This window comes from Mastigoproctus giganteus, chromosome 6 (assembly GCF_048544385.1).
Source record: "Mastigoproctus giganteus isolate SK-2022 chromosome 6, ASM4854438v1, whole genome shotgun sequence".
NCBI lineage: Eukaryota > Metazoa > Arthropoda > Arachnida > Uropygi > Thelyphonidae > Mastigoproctus > Mastigoproctus giganteus.
The window spans coordinates 39,729,634-39,745,903 of NC_143580.1; the positions used below are offsets into that span (position 1 = coordinate 39,729,634).

General features: G+C 35.2%; 1 protein-coding gene across 3 annotated transcripts in view; it reads right to left on the reverse strand.

Moving 5' to 3' along the window:
- The window catches only part of Lrch (Leucine-rich-repeats and calponin homology domain protein), a 380,867-nt gene that overhangs the window by 126,415 nt on the left and 238,182 nt on the right, over positions 1 to 16,270 (reverse strand). For 2 of the 3 annotated variants that reach the window (XM_090375083.1, XM_090375082.1), the window contains exon 10: positions 6,659 to 6,856. The exons of the other annotated variant lie outside the window; for it this stretch is intronic. In XM_090375083.1, the coding sequence (XP_090231209.1) occupies positions 6,659 to 6,856 (198 nt within the window). The remainder of the gene's footprint in view (positions 1 to 6,658; positions 6,857 to 16,270) is intronic. 3 annotated transcript variants of the gene reach the window in all.

The window sequence follows — 16,270 nt, forward strand, 5'->3', positions numbered from 1 at the left end:
AAACGAAAAAAATACTTCAAAAACCCCAATAGTTTTTTTTTTAAACTTCCACTGTAAAAGTGTTTTTTCTCTGAAGCACTTTCATCATTATTCTCTCTCTCTCTCTCTCTCTCTCTCTCTCTCTCTCTCTCTCATGTTGAGCACCTACATGCAGTGACTCAGAGGAAGATGTACACATAGCAACTCCACTTTAACATTAGTGATTGCTGTATTTTGGTTTCGTGGTGTGAACAAAGTGGATTATTGTGCGTACCTGTAATGAAACTTAGAGGTATGTAAATTCCTCATGATTCTGCAGGTAATTTTTGGAGAAGAGGGATAGAATGTAAAATTTAAAGGTGCTATATATATATATATTGTATATACTCTACAAACAGTAGCAAATTTTCATTATACACACACTGGCAAAAAAAAAAAACTTTGTATTAAGACAGTCACAGACAAAATAAATGCAAAAATGCAAATTGCTGCAAAGAAAATTTATGTGGGGTGATGACATTGTTTGTTTGTTATTTGGTTTTTAGGAGTATTAGCAACTAGGGCCATATTGCACCGGAGATATGCGGTGGTCATTCCCTGACCTTTCCGCATCCTCCGTATTTGGTGGGCAGGGCTCGATGGGGTGATGACATGTTGCCTTTTGAGCATAAAGACTGCACAAGGTCTTTGACTGCAGTAATCTGAAGTCAGAATGAGGAAAACATGAACTATCAGACTATGAAAAGGTCTTATCATAGGTGTACATTTAGCAGGAGCCAAAATTCAAGAAACGAAAGACATAACTGGTTTCTCAAAAGCATCTATCTCAAAAGCTTTTAATGACCAGAAAGCAAGCAGTTCTTCCACATCTCAAAGGTGTAAATGTTGCAGGAAAAAACAACCTTTAAGAGCAAAACCATCGTACTAAGGACCATGGAAAAATAGTACATCCAGTGTGCAGCAAATAATATCTGAATTCAATCAAGCTCAGAACTGTCCTATTTCAACCAACCCATGCCATGCACAGGAAATTGAATAAATTGAGTATTGGCAGTCTTCTGCCTATTCAAAAAGCCACTTGTTCAGAGAAGAACAGAAAAATCTGCTTGCAGTGGTGCCAAGAACATTGTGATTGGACAGTGGAACAATGGAAGAAAGTCATGTGATCAGACAAATCACAATACACTTGGTTTTGTACTGATGGTAGGCAGAAAGTGTAGTGAGAACCTCAAGCGATGGCCACCGTTTACCTTGTTAAGATACCCAAGCATCTGGAGGTGGTATCATGGTATAGGGAATTTTATTTTGTTGGCACGGAAAGCATCCATTGATACCGGTGGAAGGTCAGAGTGTCAGGTTGAATCTGATACAAAATTCAGGAAGTACTTGAATTTTGCATCAGATCTACTGCATCTTATAATGTTAGACTTTTATTCATAGTATCTTTTATCTCTTGTGTCAGAGTGACAGACACTCTATGACACAGATGACAAAGCAACAGTGCATCATGGCAAAACTGCGCACGAATAGTTCGGAAAACATAATACGGATTTCCACCAACTTCCCTGGACCCCACATTCACCTGATCTCAATCCTATTGAGAATGTGTGGTATATGCTGGAGAGAGCTATTCGGCAACTAAATCCTCTTCTTTCAACTTTGTCACAGCTAATCCCTATTTTGCTTGAAGAATGGTTACAATTAGACCAAAACACACCTTACAGAATCAATACCACCTGATTCAATACTGGAAAAAAAAAAGAAAAAAAAGTTTTTTTTTTTTTTTTCTTGGCTAGCGGTGTTTGTGTGTGTAGTTCCAATCAATTTCATTATAATGACATCTGACTGCAGTGAGTTTTGGAAGTCTTTTCAAATTAGACAAGCTATTCACAAGTCTTGATTCAGACTTTGAATCTCTTTGTACACTTATTTCAAATCGTCTATACTAAAATGCACATAACACTCTATATCATTAGTTACTCAGTGAAAGAAAATTTTATGGTTGTTTGTGAAGAAGTAACCTTCAAAAGGGTTCTACAATGCTTCCAGGTGTTTCCAGCAGATGACTCGTTTGGCTTCAAGTCTTGTAGTAGAATGGAGAAATTTCTATTGGCTAGTTCAATCAGGGCTGTAGTTAGTTAGCCAATCTCTGGAAGAGGGAGTATGGTTTCCTCCCATGAGTCATTCCACGTTTTTCAGCCTGCACAACATATAAAATTGCCCGTGAACCCACACACTGGTATAGACATAATACACAACAGTTTAATATGGTCTAAGTAACTACTTATTGTCTGGGGTCCTATAACAATCTCTCTATTCACACCCCAGCACTGAAAAGTTTGCACAATTGATTACCTTCAATCTGGCTCATAGTTTTCCAGCAGAATCTATAATGGTAACTGTAGGGACTTTAATCCAAAGATTTATCACCATTCATGTAGCCAAAAATATCCACCAAGAAAGCCAAGCCATGAACGAACTCCTTCCAGTCAAACTGTTCTGAGAGTGGGGTTTTTATCTTTTCTTTCTTTCTTTCTTTCTCTCTCTCTCTCTCTCTCACACACACACACAAAAGTGAAAGTTCTAAATGAAGTTCAATCAAGCACGTCAAGACTTGTCTTCTGGAAAGCTAGCAAACTTCAGTACAGCTGTTGTTGTTATTTGGTTTTTAGAAGCATTAGCAACTAAGGCCATATTGCTCCGGGAATATGCGGTGGTCATTGCCTGACCTTTCCGCATCCTCCATATTTGGTGGTGACGGGCTCGAACCCCGGTCTAATCAAGAAGTGTGTGCTACGCACTGCTGCTCCTTCCCACCTGGCTACGGAAGCGCCTTTCAGTACAGCAAAGAACTTCATATTTGTTTCCATTTCTTGATAAGACTTTGAAAAGGTCGCAAGCCCTGGTCAGGATTAAGTTTATGACTTTTTTCATAGGAGTAGATACAGACTTCACTTAGCTCACTTAGGATTGTCAGCAGTTTTTTTATATGTAGAAAGCAGTATCACAAAAATGTATGGAACTTCTTTCTTCACCAATACCAAAAAACCACGTGTATTGACAAGAATTGCAGGTGCTTCACCTATAACACAGAATACCAAGGTTTCAATCACAGTTGAAGTTTTTCTTGATAAAAAAAAAAAAAAAAACTTGACCACTTTGAAGACATTGATTATCTCAGTAGTTTCCACAGAATACAAATTCTTCTTTTATGGTGGCAATGGGCATATAATGGACAAAATCCAGGAAATGACTGCACTGAAAGGTATCAGTAGTTTCATCCAGCTGCATGCTGAAAGTAAATGGTATAGCAGTAAACTCACTGTATGCAACAAAATCTTATAATTATAATTCTACTTAACATTACTGTATATTCTTAAATTTGTGCTATTGCAAGTTTAAGTTTTACATTACAGTTTAAGTATTACAGCATTACATTATATTACAGTTTAAGCATTACAGTAATGTTAAGTAGAATTTTAATTATAATATTTTGTTGCATACAGATATACAGACAACCACTTCCAGATGCATATATCTACCATGTCCAGGGCCGTTACTAAATGGACAGGAAATTGCGCTCCTGGAAAACCAGAGCACCAACTTTATATTCTTCAATCATACACTGTTTACTTTCCTACAACTAAAATTTTCCACACTCTGGGCTATTAGTGTAATATGAGGGCAGGAATGTCTATTTCTATCCTAGTTACTTTCCTAATTTTGCCTCCTGTTAGCAAAACAGCCAGACAGTGACTTATAACTATAATACACAATATGTACACAAAATATAAATATATATTATTCTATTATGCAGAAATTCCCAAAAGTCTATTCAATTCCCATTTTTTATTGGTTTTCATATTACCAAATTAAAAAATTTCTAGTAAGCAACATGCCTGACTAATAAACCACCATGTAGGTTACCCATGGCTGATTTATATAGATATATACTGCCATCCAAGTTGCTAAGATCAGACAGTAAGCACGAACAGAGAAAGCGAAAGTTCACAGGTAAAAGCTACCAGGCTTTTCATACTAACTAAGAAAGTACTGGTCAAAGTTTAGGCCTAAATGGATGTCAGATGAACTAATGAGACACGTGGCAGAGAAGAAAATTGTAGTAGATACATATAAATTATCAAGTGACAGAATCCTATGGTAAATATAAGTTGGTCTGTAATCAAGTCAAAAAAGAGGTTAGGCAGATTACGAGAAATCTTTGGCTAAGGATAAAAAGAAAACAGCAAAGAGTTCTTTACTTATATAAACTGTAGAAGGAAGGGGATAAATCAGATTGGTCCACTTGATACTAATGGTTCAAATGTTGATGATACTACTCAGGTAGCTGACAAACTGAATGAGCATTTTACATCTATACTCACACATGAGGAGTTATTCAGGGAGGGGAATGCCAGAGGTTTATTAAACTCTGGCAGTGAGCTAAATGATTTTGTAATAACTGAGAGCAAAGTGGAGGAGAAATTGTTGAAGTTAAACATAAGGAAGGCACCTGGGGTGGATGCTATCTATCCAGTTATACTAAAGGAGGCAGTAAAGAAAGTAAGCAAACCCTTAGCCATAATTATGGGAGCATCCTTGGACTCCAGGGAGGTCCCCAAGCAAGGACTGGAGATGTGCAAATGTATCCCCAATTCACAAAGTGGAGGCGCTTCCGTAGCCAGGTGGGAAGGAGCAGTAGTGCGTAGCACACGCTTCTTGATTAGACCGAGGTTCGAGCCCATCACCACCAAATACAGAGGATGCGGAAAGGTCGGGGAATGACCACTGCATATCCCGGAGCAATATGGCCTTAGTTGCTAATGCTCCTAAAAACCAAATAACAACAACACAAAGTGGAATCTAAGGGTGACACAAGCAATTACAGACCAGTTAGTTTAACTTCTGTTCTGGGGGAAATAACAGAGTCACTGGTTAAAGATGCATTGCAGAATCATCTAGACAAGACTGCAGTAATAATTCAGACACAACATGGGTTTGTTAAGGGAAAGTCTTGTCTGACAAATCTGATTGGATACTATTGATATGGTTACAAAGGAATTGGATGCAAAAAATAATTTTGATATCATATACTTGGATTTCAAGAAAGCTTTTGAGTTATGCATGGAAGGCTACTATACAAATAGGAGCAGTGTGGTATTAAGGGAAAATTGCTGCTATGGATAAAGGAATAGTTGAGTGGGAGAAGACAGGGAGTGGTAATCAATGGACACTGCTCTATGTGGTCTAATGTTATTAGTGGAGTCCATCGGGGGTTCAGTGTTGGGTCCATTGTTGTTTTCAGTATTTATTAATGATATTGATGACGGTTGACAGGATTGTTAATGACAGCACGATACTGCAACAGGATCTAGAAAAGTTGAGCAGATGGGTTGACAGGTGGCAATTTAAGTTTAACATTGACAAATGTAAAGTACTGCATATGTGTAGCAGTAACGTATCAACTGTGTGCTACTACACTCAGTGTAGTGGAAAATGAAAAAGACTTGGGGTAATTGTGCAGTCAGATATGAAGTTTTCTGCACTGCTCAGAAAACTTCATATCTGACTGCAAGAGTAGCTCATGGTGTCTTGTCAAAGATATACAGGAATTTTTAAAGCAGGGATGAGGAGATGATCAACCCCTTGTATAAGGCAATGGTCAGGCCACATCTTGAGTACTGTATACAGGTCTGGAGGCCTCATTTTAGGAAGGATATAGAGCTGCTGGAAAGAGTACAGAGAAGGGCAATAAGATCAGCGAATGGAACACAGGGTTGCTCTTATGAAGAAAGGTTTAAGTTCTGCAAATTACAGTGTCTGGGACTAAGTACCTATGAGGCAATCTGCTTGAGGTGTATAAGACCGTGAATGGTTTAAGCAAGCTCAGTACTGATCGGATTCTTCCTCTTGCCCAGATTAATCACCTAAGGAGACAAATTTAAATTGAGGAAAGACATTTATAGAATATATGTGCAGAAATTTGCCTTTAGCCAGCAGGCGGTTGCTAGCTGGAACAAACTTCCATCTGTTGTTGTTGTAGAAATTGACAGCTTAAATAAATCCAAGGCAAAACTAGACATACATCTGGAGCAAATGGATGGGTGAAATGGGAAGGGCTTTTTTTTTTTTTTTTTTTTTTTGGCTGATGCTATATAAGCTTGTTTTCTTGTATCATATGCCTCTACTAATGCTAAAAGCAGTTGAAAAAAAGACCACCCCATGTAAATTGTGGGATGCACAGCATTTTATTAAACCCATACATCAACATCCACCAACCTTCAACCCAAACAGCACAAAAATGCTACTGGTTTTAATACTTTTCATGTTTGGAGCCACCATTAAAAAAAAAAAATCCAGGCTCAAAAATTTAACCTAATGAATGGGAAAAGTCTAGTATGTCTCACAGAATGAACACCACTTCATATTTTATTACTAAGGAAATAACACAACACCTTGTATATATGGTGATTCATGCTCCCATATTAAAATGAAATATCATAAATTGGCCATCATTTAAAAGTTGGGAAAAATCAAAAAATCCAAAGCCAAAATGTGAAAATGTTGAAAGGGAAACAAGACTGATTAAGAATTCTGTGCCAAACTTTTCAGTGGTTACCTAAATACTCCAAATCTGTTTTTCTGTTAAGAATAACATATTAAAAACTAGTATTTTTACCTTGCAGTACCATCAGTCATACTGCTTCTCCTATATACATTGCTGTCAGATGATCTTTGCATTTTAAGTGCTTCTTTATATTCTTTATATGTTTGTATATGGGGATAAGGACGTTTGGCTTCAATACCCACTGGTGGACTAGCTTGCTTATCTCCATCACCAATGGAATCATCATCTCCAAAAAATGTCACTTTGTAACTAAAATAATAACAAGCAATAGCAAGCAATAAAGTTGGTGAAGTAATTGCATATATATATATATATATACATTTTTTCAGCAGTTAAAGTGACAGCTTATAAAAAATAAGAGGCAAAGCAATAAAAAGAGCAAGGCAAATGTGCTGAGGAAACATAACACTACTGTATTATTAAAGAATGGTGTTTAAGTTAAACTAAGATAAAAAAATAAATAAAATAAAAATTAGCACAGTGAGAAGGAAAGCAGTATAGAAACTTGACTTGCATTTATACTAAAAGAAATAAAACAATATATTTTTGTGGTCAATAATGTGATGACTTGATTTATCACTTTAAAAAATAAACATCAATCTGTGATAGAAATGAAAACAATAATAGAGCAATGTCCACATGGACTGTTTTTTACAGTATGATTTTCAAAATATCTATGTATGAGGATGAATGCTAATACCATTCACTTCTTTTATGACACAATGTAAAAAATATTTGAATGAATTTTTTTTTTTTAAAGAAAATATTTTCTAACCTAACTGATGATATATTTTATTCATGATTCTAATTTCTTCCTTTCCTCACCTCAACAGATTGTACGGCAACATTATTCTACAATAGTACAATATTTTGCAATATTTGTACTTATTTACTTATTTTGCAAATATTGCAAAATAAGTAAAATGTCACAAAATTTGCAGTTCAATGAACTTGGTAACATACCATAATTAACAATAGAAAGAACAGTCTCCATTAAAGAAGGGAAGTAAGCTTGCCATGACCATTAGGGGATACCAAATAGTCAAGAATTCTGGTTCACTCAATAAGAGGGTTGTGTCCCCAGCAGAAGGTTAAAAATACTAGTCTATTATAAACAAAGGAAATATGCTGTAGTATTACAAGCTTCTAAATAGCTGGGGCATTAAAAAAAAATTAATAAATGAAAACCCAACCAATTTGGGTTTTTATTTATTATAGTAAACCCTTGATATTCATGAGGAATACACTTCTGGAAATTACTCTGAATATTATGACCTTGGGGAAAAGGTTGAATTGCACGATTCATCTTGATCATGCCTGTTATGCACTTAGTATTGCGCAAACATTGAAAAATAAGGAAAAATACCACAAATTATGCACAATTGAAACAATGAAGTTTTTCATTGTAATAATCAGCATGATTATTACAATGAAATAATCATGCTGATTATTACAATGAAAAATATTACAAGTATGAATAAGTTTTATGTGAAAAATAAAATAAATAAAAACATTTAACTCACCAACAATGACAAAACTGAAAAGATAATGCAGATGTAGTGATACAGGAGAATGGGGGGGGGAGAGAGAGAGAGAGAGAGAGAGAGGTCCTCCTGAAGATATTTTTGGAAAGGCGACCTAACGTTCTGCAAAGGAAGAAGTTGTAGTTGCTATGTTCTAAACAAAAATCTTTTTTATGGACATTTGCTTCACTTAGCATTACAAATCCTATAAATATTCTTATCCACGGTATCCCTGGAGGTAAGAGCCTCCAATCCACTTAAATTTTAGACCATGCTACATCAAAAGATATATTTCAAACACCTTGTCAGCCAGAGTCTTAAATATGTCAAATTTACACCAGTGCCTTAAGTTTCTCAAATCACATCACTGTCTCCTTTCTCCCCTGACCCTGTTTTCTGTGAGGTCATCAAAACCCTTTCCTGCATCATATGTCAAACTCACAACCTCCACAGCTCTTCTGCTGATGAGATGCCTTGCAGGCTTTTCATCACATCAGGTAACAGCTTCTTCCAGCACACATTCCAAGTTAATGGTTTCATTTCATATGAAAATTACATAATCAGCTACACTGTACTCTTTTTTTTTTTTAGAAAACTGAGTGGCAGAGGAATCACTCTTCATCTGGCCAACATTTTTTACAAATATACAGCAGGTTTAATACAAGTTATAATTTGTGACGAGACCCTGATACATCAGTTAGATTGGAGTCTCACCTACACCTCTAGTGCATAACTACACAGATACAACTTTGTAATGCTGAAATTGTAACATAGGATTATAGAGAAACTATGAATTTTAAATATGTATACTCTACAGAACCATAACCAGCTCACCGTCAAAATTACAAATATCAAGAGTTTACTGAATTACCTGAGATTGTCTAGAAATGTTTTCAATGCATGAGAGCTTATTCAAACTCTCACACATTTCCCAGATCTTGATGGACCTGTCTTCATGAATCAGTTTATGCACTCTCTCTTCATTTTCTACTGTGGCTGAAGGTGAGAGGAGAGTATAACCTTGGCACATCCTTCAAACTACTACCGTCCTCAATGACAGGCCTAATCCACTACCTAACTTTGCTCACACTGACTACCTTGTCTCCATAAGCATTCTTCAAATGTTGGTGAATCTCAATGGGCACAACGTTCTCAATCAGGAACTCAATAACATGCTGTTTATTCATATGCAATTCAATTTCACTATCCATTTTTACATATTACACCTGCCACCTGGTATGTAGCGTTAAACTTGCAGAATATTGGCAGTAACATAAAATTTTGCTTGCCACCATTACATGCAACATCACAAAAATTGAGACACTAGTTTTGGAGTTGCCACTGTATTATAAGGAATTTGTGATGTTTTTATTTCTCTACTTTCCTCAGTTAACCTCTTTCCTCAATTATTGACATAGGGTGCTCTCTTCTGGCTAATTGTCTGATTTTTGCTATACATGCTATGTCCAAAATATGTCTAATCTTTGGATATTAAAACCAAAGTGATATCCAGAATTAAAACTTTTATTCTCTCAATTTCATGAAAACTTTGCACCAAGCTATAAAAAAAAAAAAAGGGGGGGGGGGGGAGAATTGAAACATCTGTTGGCTGATTTACAACCAAAGTAAGAGAATTTTTTCCCCCTCAATCATTGTGTATTCTCAATTGCCTCAACCTCCTCTGTTGGTCAAATCATGTGGCTGCTATCACTGCTTTCTGCTTTTGTTATTATTCAACCAGGAACTATATCTTTCACAAATTACTTGTTCAATTACTTAATGAAAATAGTAACTTCCACCTAAACACACACAACTTGGTTACAGAATAGCCAATCTAAATCCCAAAAAATACTTTCTCTCTGATGTTAAAAACTTGCAATCTATTGCAATTTGCTCTTCATTACTAGAAGTCTTGGATTATTCACTGTGAACTTTCTGCTTTAATTTTGTTTGTGTAGGTTTGGAACATACACTTATTTACTACCTCTCAGTCTCTTAATAGATATCATTTCTACTATAAAACACACACACAAAAATGTGAAAATACTGACATTCTACAAGACAGATTCTTATCTGTCTTGCTATTCTCAGCAACTTTCATTCCTTTTTTTTAATGCCTTCCTTGTTATATATGCAGACAGTGTAGTCTTCAATCTCTGAGTGTCCAACCAGAGTCAAACACTACCTCCAACTTATCTTTACTTGCACAAGTGAACATGGTTTTTTTTTTTTTTTTTGTTTAGGAGCATTAGCAACTAAGGCCATATTGCTCCGAGATATGCGGTGGTCATTCCCTGACCTTTCCGCATCCTCCGTATTTGGAAGTGAACATGGATCTTTGAACTAATTTACTGAATACTATAGATTCTATGTAAACATTACAAAGACAAGGTATGCTACTACCCCCCCCCCCCAACTCCATCTCTCTCTCTCTCAATATCTTCCAGCTGCACGAATCGAATCATTCCTTCTAAGATATCTTAACTATTCCTTTCAAAGAAGTATGGTTCTTAGGACTAATCCAACTGAAAAATGTCCTTCTACCCTCATATAAAATATCTTCGTGCTTTCTGGTGCACAAAACTAGGACTACATATTTATACAAGATAAGTAGATTATCATGTAATACCATTAACTGTACAGTAAGTCTTAACCATGCTGCTATGGACTCTATTAAAGTGACTCAATTATGAACTATAAAGCTGGTACTACGAAAGTGATTCAACTCCAAGGCTCATCAACCAGACATTCACTCACTCAATAAATCAACTAAAATGAAACCTTTAGTGTGTGTGCATGTGACTCTTTTCATTGTTGGAAATACTAAACCATTCAAACTTTAATGCAACTCCTTAACAAAACAGTCAGCTACATCAAATTTTTTTAGATGTGAATCTCAGGATGGATTCACCAGATTATAATGTTCCTATTCAGGTGGAAGTCAAAGCAGAGGTCAAACTGGAACCCACAAATCATGATACTGACCACTACAACAGAAAAAACTCTGGTCTGTGATTTATGGTATCACAGTGCTGTCTACTTTAGTATTCGCAAAATTCATATATACCTGTGTGATTATTCACAATGTTCAGCATGTAAAAATATCATATACAGATCATGATACAATTAGTTAATTAAAATATAGCTTACTTGTTGCTTTAAATCCCTAATGACTTTCTATTCATTTCACTTTATGTTCACTTTTTGTTGCTTGTACTTTATTTTACCAATAAAAATTAATAATGATAATAATCATAATCATAATGAAAACATCTGATTTTAAATAATGATACCTCTGATACAAAATCCAAACATTGACAATCCAATAACTCAACTAATATAAAACCATACCAAACCATTCAAGCTTTCATCATGCAAATCCTCAGTGGCACAGTTACATCAAGATTAGAAACATGATAATCTTACAAATCCCACGAAAGGTTGGCGAAATTATAACGTTGATAGTTAACTTACGCTAAATACCAATCCTTTCTGAACTGATTAGTACTGAGGATAGTACACTACATTGCACCTTCCAGCTCAACAAACTCTGCTCTGTACAAACAGCTACAACTTCTCATATATCTGCCACCAGTTACTTAATTCCTGGAAGCCTTTATTCCTCTTTCCATCGTAAACTCTCCTCCTTTATCTAAATTGCGATTTTCCAATAAAGGTACCTAACAGTTCAAGAAAAGAATACTGCATAACACAATTGGCTTATATTCAAATCTCCAGCTTCATTTTTCTGCCTACATTAAAAGATTGCTACAATTATAAAAATTGTTATTAATAAATTCAAACTGTCTATTTTGAAAAGGTTAAGAGCAGTAAACTTGCTTATAGTCTAAATGGTGATTTAACCTTCTTGTCAAAACTACTGGCCATAACTCATGTCCCTCCACACTTCCATCTATTGCAATACTAATCTAAAGATAGAGATTAATTATCAGCATCTTACCTTTCCTTAAAATTTATTGCACCAATGACCTTCATAAATATCCTCCTAATGTACCAAACACATTCCACTCAAAGCAACAAATGCCTCCTTCTCTTCCTTCCAGTTATCCTCCTGTTGCACTTACTTCAACTCTTTCCAAAGTACTGGGAAGTCCATCAGCCATTAATTCTTACATTGAAACTTTCCAAATAATTAACAATGATCAATACAGATGCCATCGGATTGAATGGCTTATGTTACGAATATTTGGACAAATTCCATTGAAAAATAAAGAAAAACAAGCAGTTACTTTGCTTGCTTGCTTGTTACATTTGTAATAAAGCAGTTGCATTTGCTTTCTTTCAATCATGTTTGGTGTAAGTCTTCTAAATTAGCTTCCACCTGTCTTCTATTTTTTGCAAATGGAAATCCAGTTTTCTCTCTGCTCATTGTTCATGATGAGATCACTCTGCCTTCTAAATTCTCAATTAATGATGCTAACCCCTAAAGTTTTGTTCTTTCACACACTCTTTTTTCTTGAATATTAGCGACCATCTTCTACTAACCTCCTTTTCCTCCTGTTTACCAATGGATTTTATCCACAGTTATTGTTGTTGATAATATGCTATTTCACTTTCTAGTTTAATTCTCCAGCAGGGAAGGAAACTTAGTTAAATTCAATCATTTCAAAACCCAGTCCTGTCTCCAATGCTTGCAAAAGAGAGCCTGTGCTCCCACGTTCATTTTCTCTGCTTATATTTCTAGACAAGATGACTTATCTTTAGTGAGGTCAGCCCCTATTACCTTTCTTGGCATTGGAATATCACAAATATTGCTTCCTCTGCACACACAAAAAAAAAAAAAAAAAAAAAGTTATTTTTCTTTACTCTTGGTGTTACTTTTCATCCAAACATGTCATGGTGTTACTTTTCATCCAAACATTCATCCATTCATACAAATCATATATCCGCCCTATTACGGAAAACATTTCCACACTGGGGTGTTGCTCCAAAAAACTCTCTTAAACTAATGATAACCAAGTTAGCATTTTACCACTTGCAAATTTTCTGATAAGTGCAGCACATTATGCTTATCGGGCACTATAACTAAGTGCAACTAAGCTATAATTAAATAGGCAAACAATACAAAAAAAGAAATTAAATCAACTAGTAAGATCTGACACACCCAGAAAAGACAACAAAGCAGAGTACAGACTGGTGACCAGCCTGAATGACAGAAGGAGTCTGCACCTATGCACAAATCCCTAAAGTAAATACTGATGTCAACTCATGGAAGAAAAATGCCACAAAAGAAAGTTTTGAGGATCTGCAGTTAATCAGAGTAGCAACAGCTACAGATGCAGTACCTAAATTCTCAAATGGTCATATTTCTGTCGCGGTCTACTTATAGAAAGACAACTCACTATGGATGTCCTATATAACCGAGAAAGACTAATGAAGCTGAAAACACACTTAAACATAGTGTAAACCCTCAAAACCTGAAACAACAAAGAAAATAAATGTAAATTTCATCCTGCAGTGATGGCATCACTAATTGTTACAAACATAGTGTTAAAGCACCTGAGAGATGTATACCTGCTTTTTAATTTCTGAAAAAGTTTATGGGTTTTTTTGAATTCCGCTTGGGGTACACCATTATTTCATCTTTTTCTTAATTGATTGCGATAATTATTGTATATATTTTTTATTTGTTAATAAAAAATTAACTATTTAAAAATGTTGTATTTTACACCTTTTATTTAAAAAAAATAAATTTAATATGCTATAGGAATTTAATATAAAGATAAAGCTATTAGCCTCTTAAAAGCCATTATATGCACACAAGTTCATATATAAAGTTTTAAAATTTTATTTTATATCTGGCATGCCATGAAGTGCACAAAATTTGAATATTATGCATGTTGCTAACTCTATATTCTGAGTGATTACTGATTTCTGTGTTTATTGTTAAAAATAATAAATCTTTTGAAGAACTCTTTCAAAAATACATTTATGACCACAAACCTGATATGATCACACGGAGTTTTATAAATAACTTTAACAAAAATTCTATGCTTTGTAGCATCAATAGTAGTCAGGTTGTTCCTACACTAGCATTATTACAAGTTAAAAGTAGAACAAATGCAGTGGACTGCACCACTGGGTGTACTTGCACTATAACTCGGGGAAAATAATATTAAAAAAATTCAAAACCATACCAAGTAAAAATCTTGTCTATATTTAGGAAAGTACAAAGATCTGATTCTTATCTTCAAACAACAATTAACGTAAGTTTGTTATTTTCGAGTTATACCACATAGGTGTAGTGCCGACACTGCAGGATTAAAGAAATCTTGCTACAACCAATGAAACTAAATAAGAGCCTTATTAAAAAAAAATAATAATAAATGCTATTTTAACTGTATAAAATATATAAAGTTAAAATATAAATATTAAAAGCATAAAAGCAATAAAACATAAAAGTACAGAATAAATTCAGAGTGATAAAAGTAAAAATAATACACATCTGCAGCTTTCACGGTGATATGCACCTTTATCAGCTATCGAAAGATGGAGGCAAATAATCGCTATTAACCGGACGGACAACACGTAATTGGAAAGGACATGACAATGCTTGGCAACTGTGAAGAGCACTAAAAACACACATTTAGCAGCAAATTTATATATACAGGTAACCCTCGTATAATACGGTAGTTAGGTCCCTATAAAATGTCATGTTGTGCAAAACATGTGTTTTTTGGTAGTTGTTGGCGCATCGGCTTCTGTGGCCATAATGCACCTCCCAAGGTTTTTGCAGTACTCTGATCCAAGCCCGAGGCAGGATTCGAACCCACGACCTTTGGGTTGCTAGGCAGGCACTTTACCCACCCGGCTAGCCAGGTCGGCGCAAAACCGTGTTACACAGGACTAAGAAAAAGTACAAAAAGGGTGGTTATATTCCAAAAGCTAACAAAAATACACCATTTCGTTAAAAAAAATGTTAACAAAACTAACAAAAACACACCATTCTAGATTTTGTGTATCTTCTACTAATTTTAAAAAATCAGTAATCTGGGTTTGTTTGCTTTTTCTTGATAAATCTTTGTAAATTTCATCGTAGGGAACTAAGTATTTCTGAGGCTCCCTTTTGAACTTTGCACTCCTTTCATTCAAGAATCTGCATTCAAAAATAAGATTTTTAACTTTATGCCTTCTCATGTTTTTTATTGTAAAATTTGGAAGCTTACAATTTATCTGCTCTATCATTCTCTGAATTGCTCTGGTTTTACCTCCAATGCCATTTCCACCAAATTCACTTTGCCAGTCTCTTTTTCTACCAGTAATTCTTGAACGTCTTCAGTAATGATATCCTTTTTTTTTTTTTTTTTTTTTTTTAAGGAGATAGGCAACTAAGGCCATGTTACTCTGTGTATATTGTCTTTAAATTGTGTGTTTCCTAGGTCAATTTTGTGTTTTGCTGGACGAAAAACCCTGAGATTCCGGGAGAAAAACCATGCTACCCTCGCCTGACTAACTCAGCCACGTTGTGAAAGAGACCCATAAAAATTCCTCCCATCACTGACGGGATTCGAACTCAGGTCTTTTTCACCAGGTGTGGGGAGGAGGGCGATTCTATCAACTGTGCTACCTACAAGGGCTTCAGTAGTCATATCATCAAAACCTTCCCCTCCTACCGACGTAGCAAGCTCTACTATCACACTGATTCCATTTTTCCACACGCATTTAATGTTCACGGTTTTACTTCTTTCAGAGATAAAGCTATGATTCTGATACAGTCCACAATTGAGACACACAGGTTCACAATTGTCCAAACATCAATAGTCTACAATTGAGACACACGCATGGAAACAAGTTTCCATGAGTGTGTCTCAATTACTTCAATAGATTCGGAATCAATTTTTTCCAAAATCCATTGTAACGATTTTTAGATGTAACGAGCTTTAAAGGTGGATATAATGTCTTGATCTAATGGCTGAATGAAAGAATTTGCATTAACCTAGTAAAACTGTGGTGGTAGAAACATAACTTCAACATTTGGATGGCGTGGTGTGCTATCCAATAGTAATAAAACTTTGAAATCTAGATTTTTCCACAAGTTCAATATCACAGAACATAACACAGGGATTTCCCAACAAAATAAAATATACGGATTTATCAATATTATATTTTTTTTTTTGAC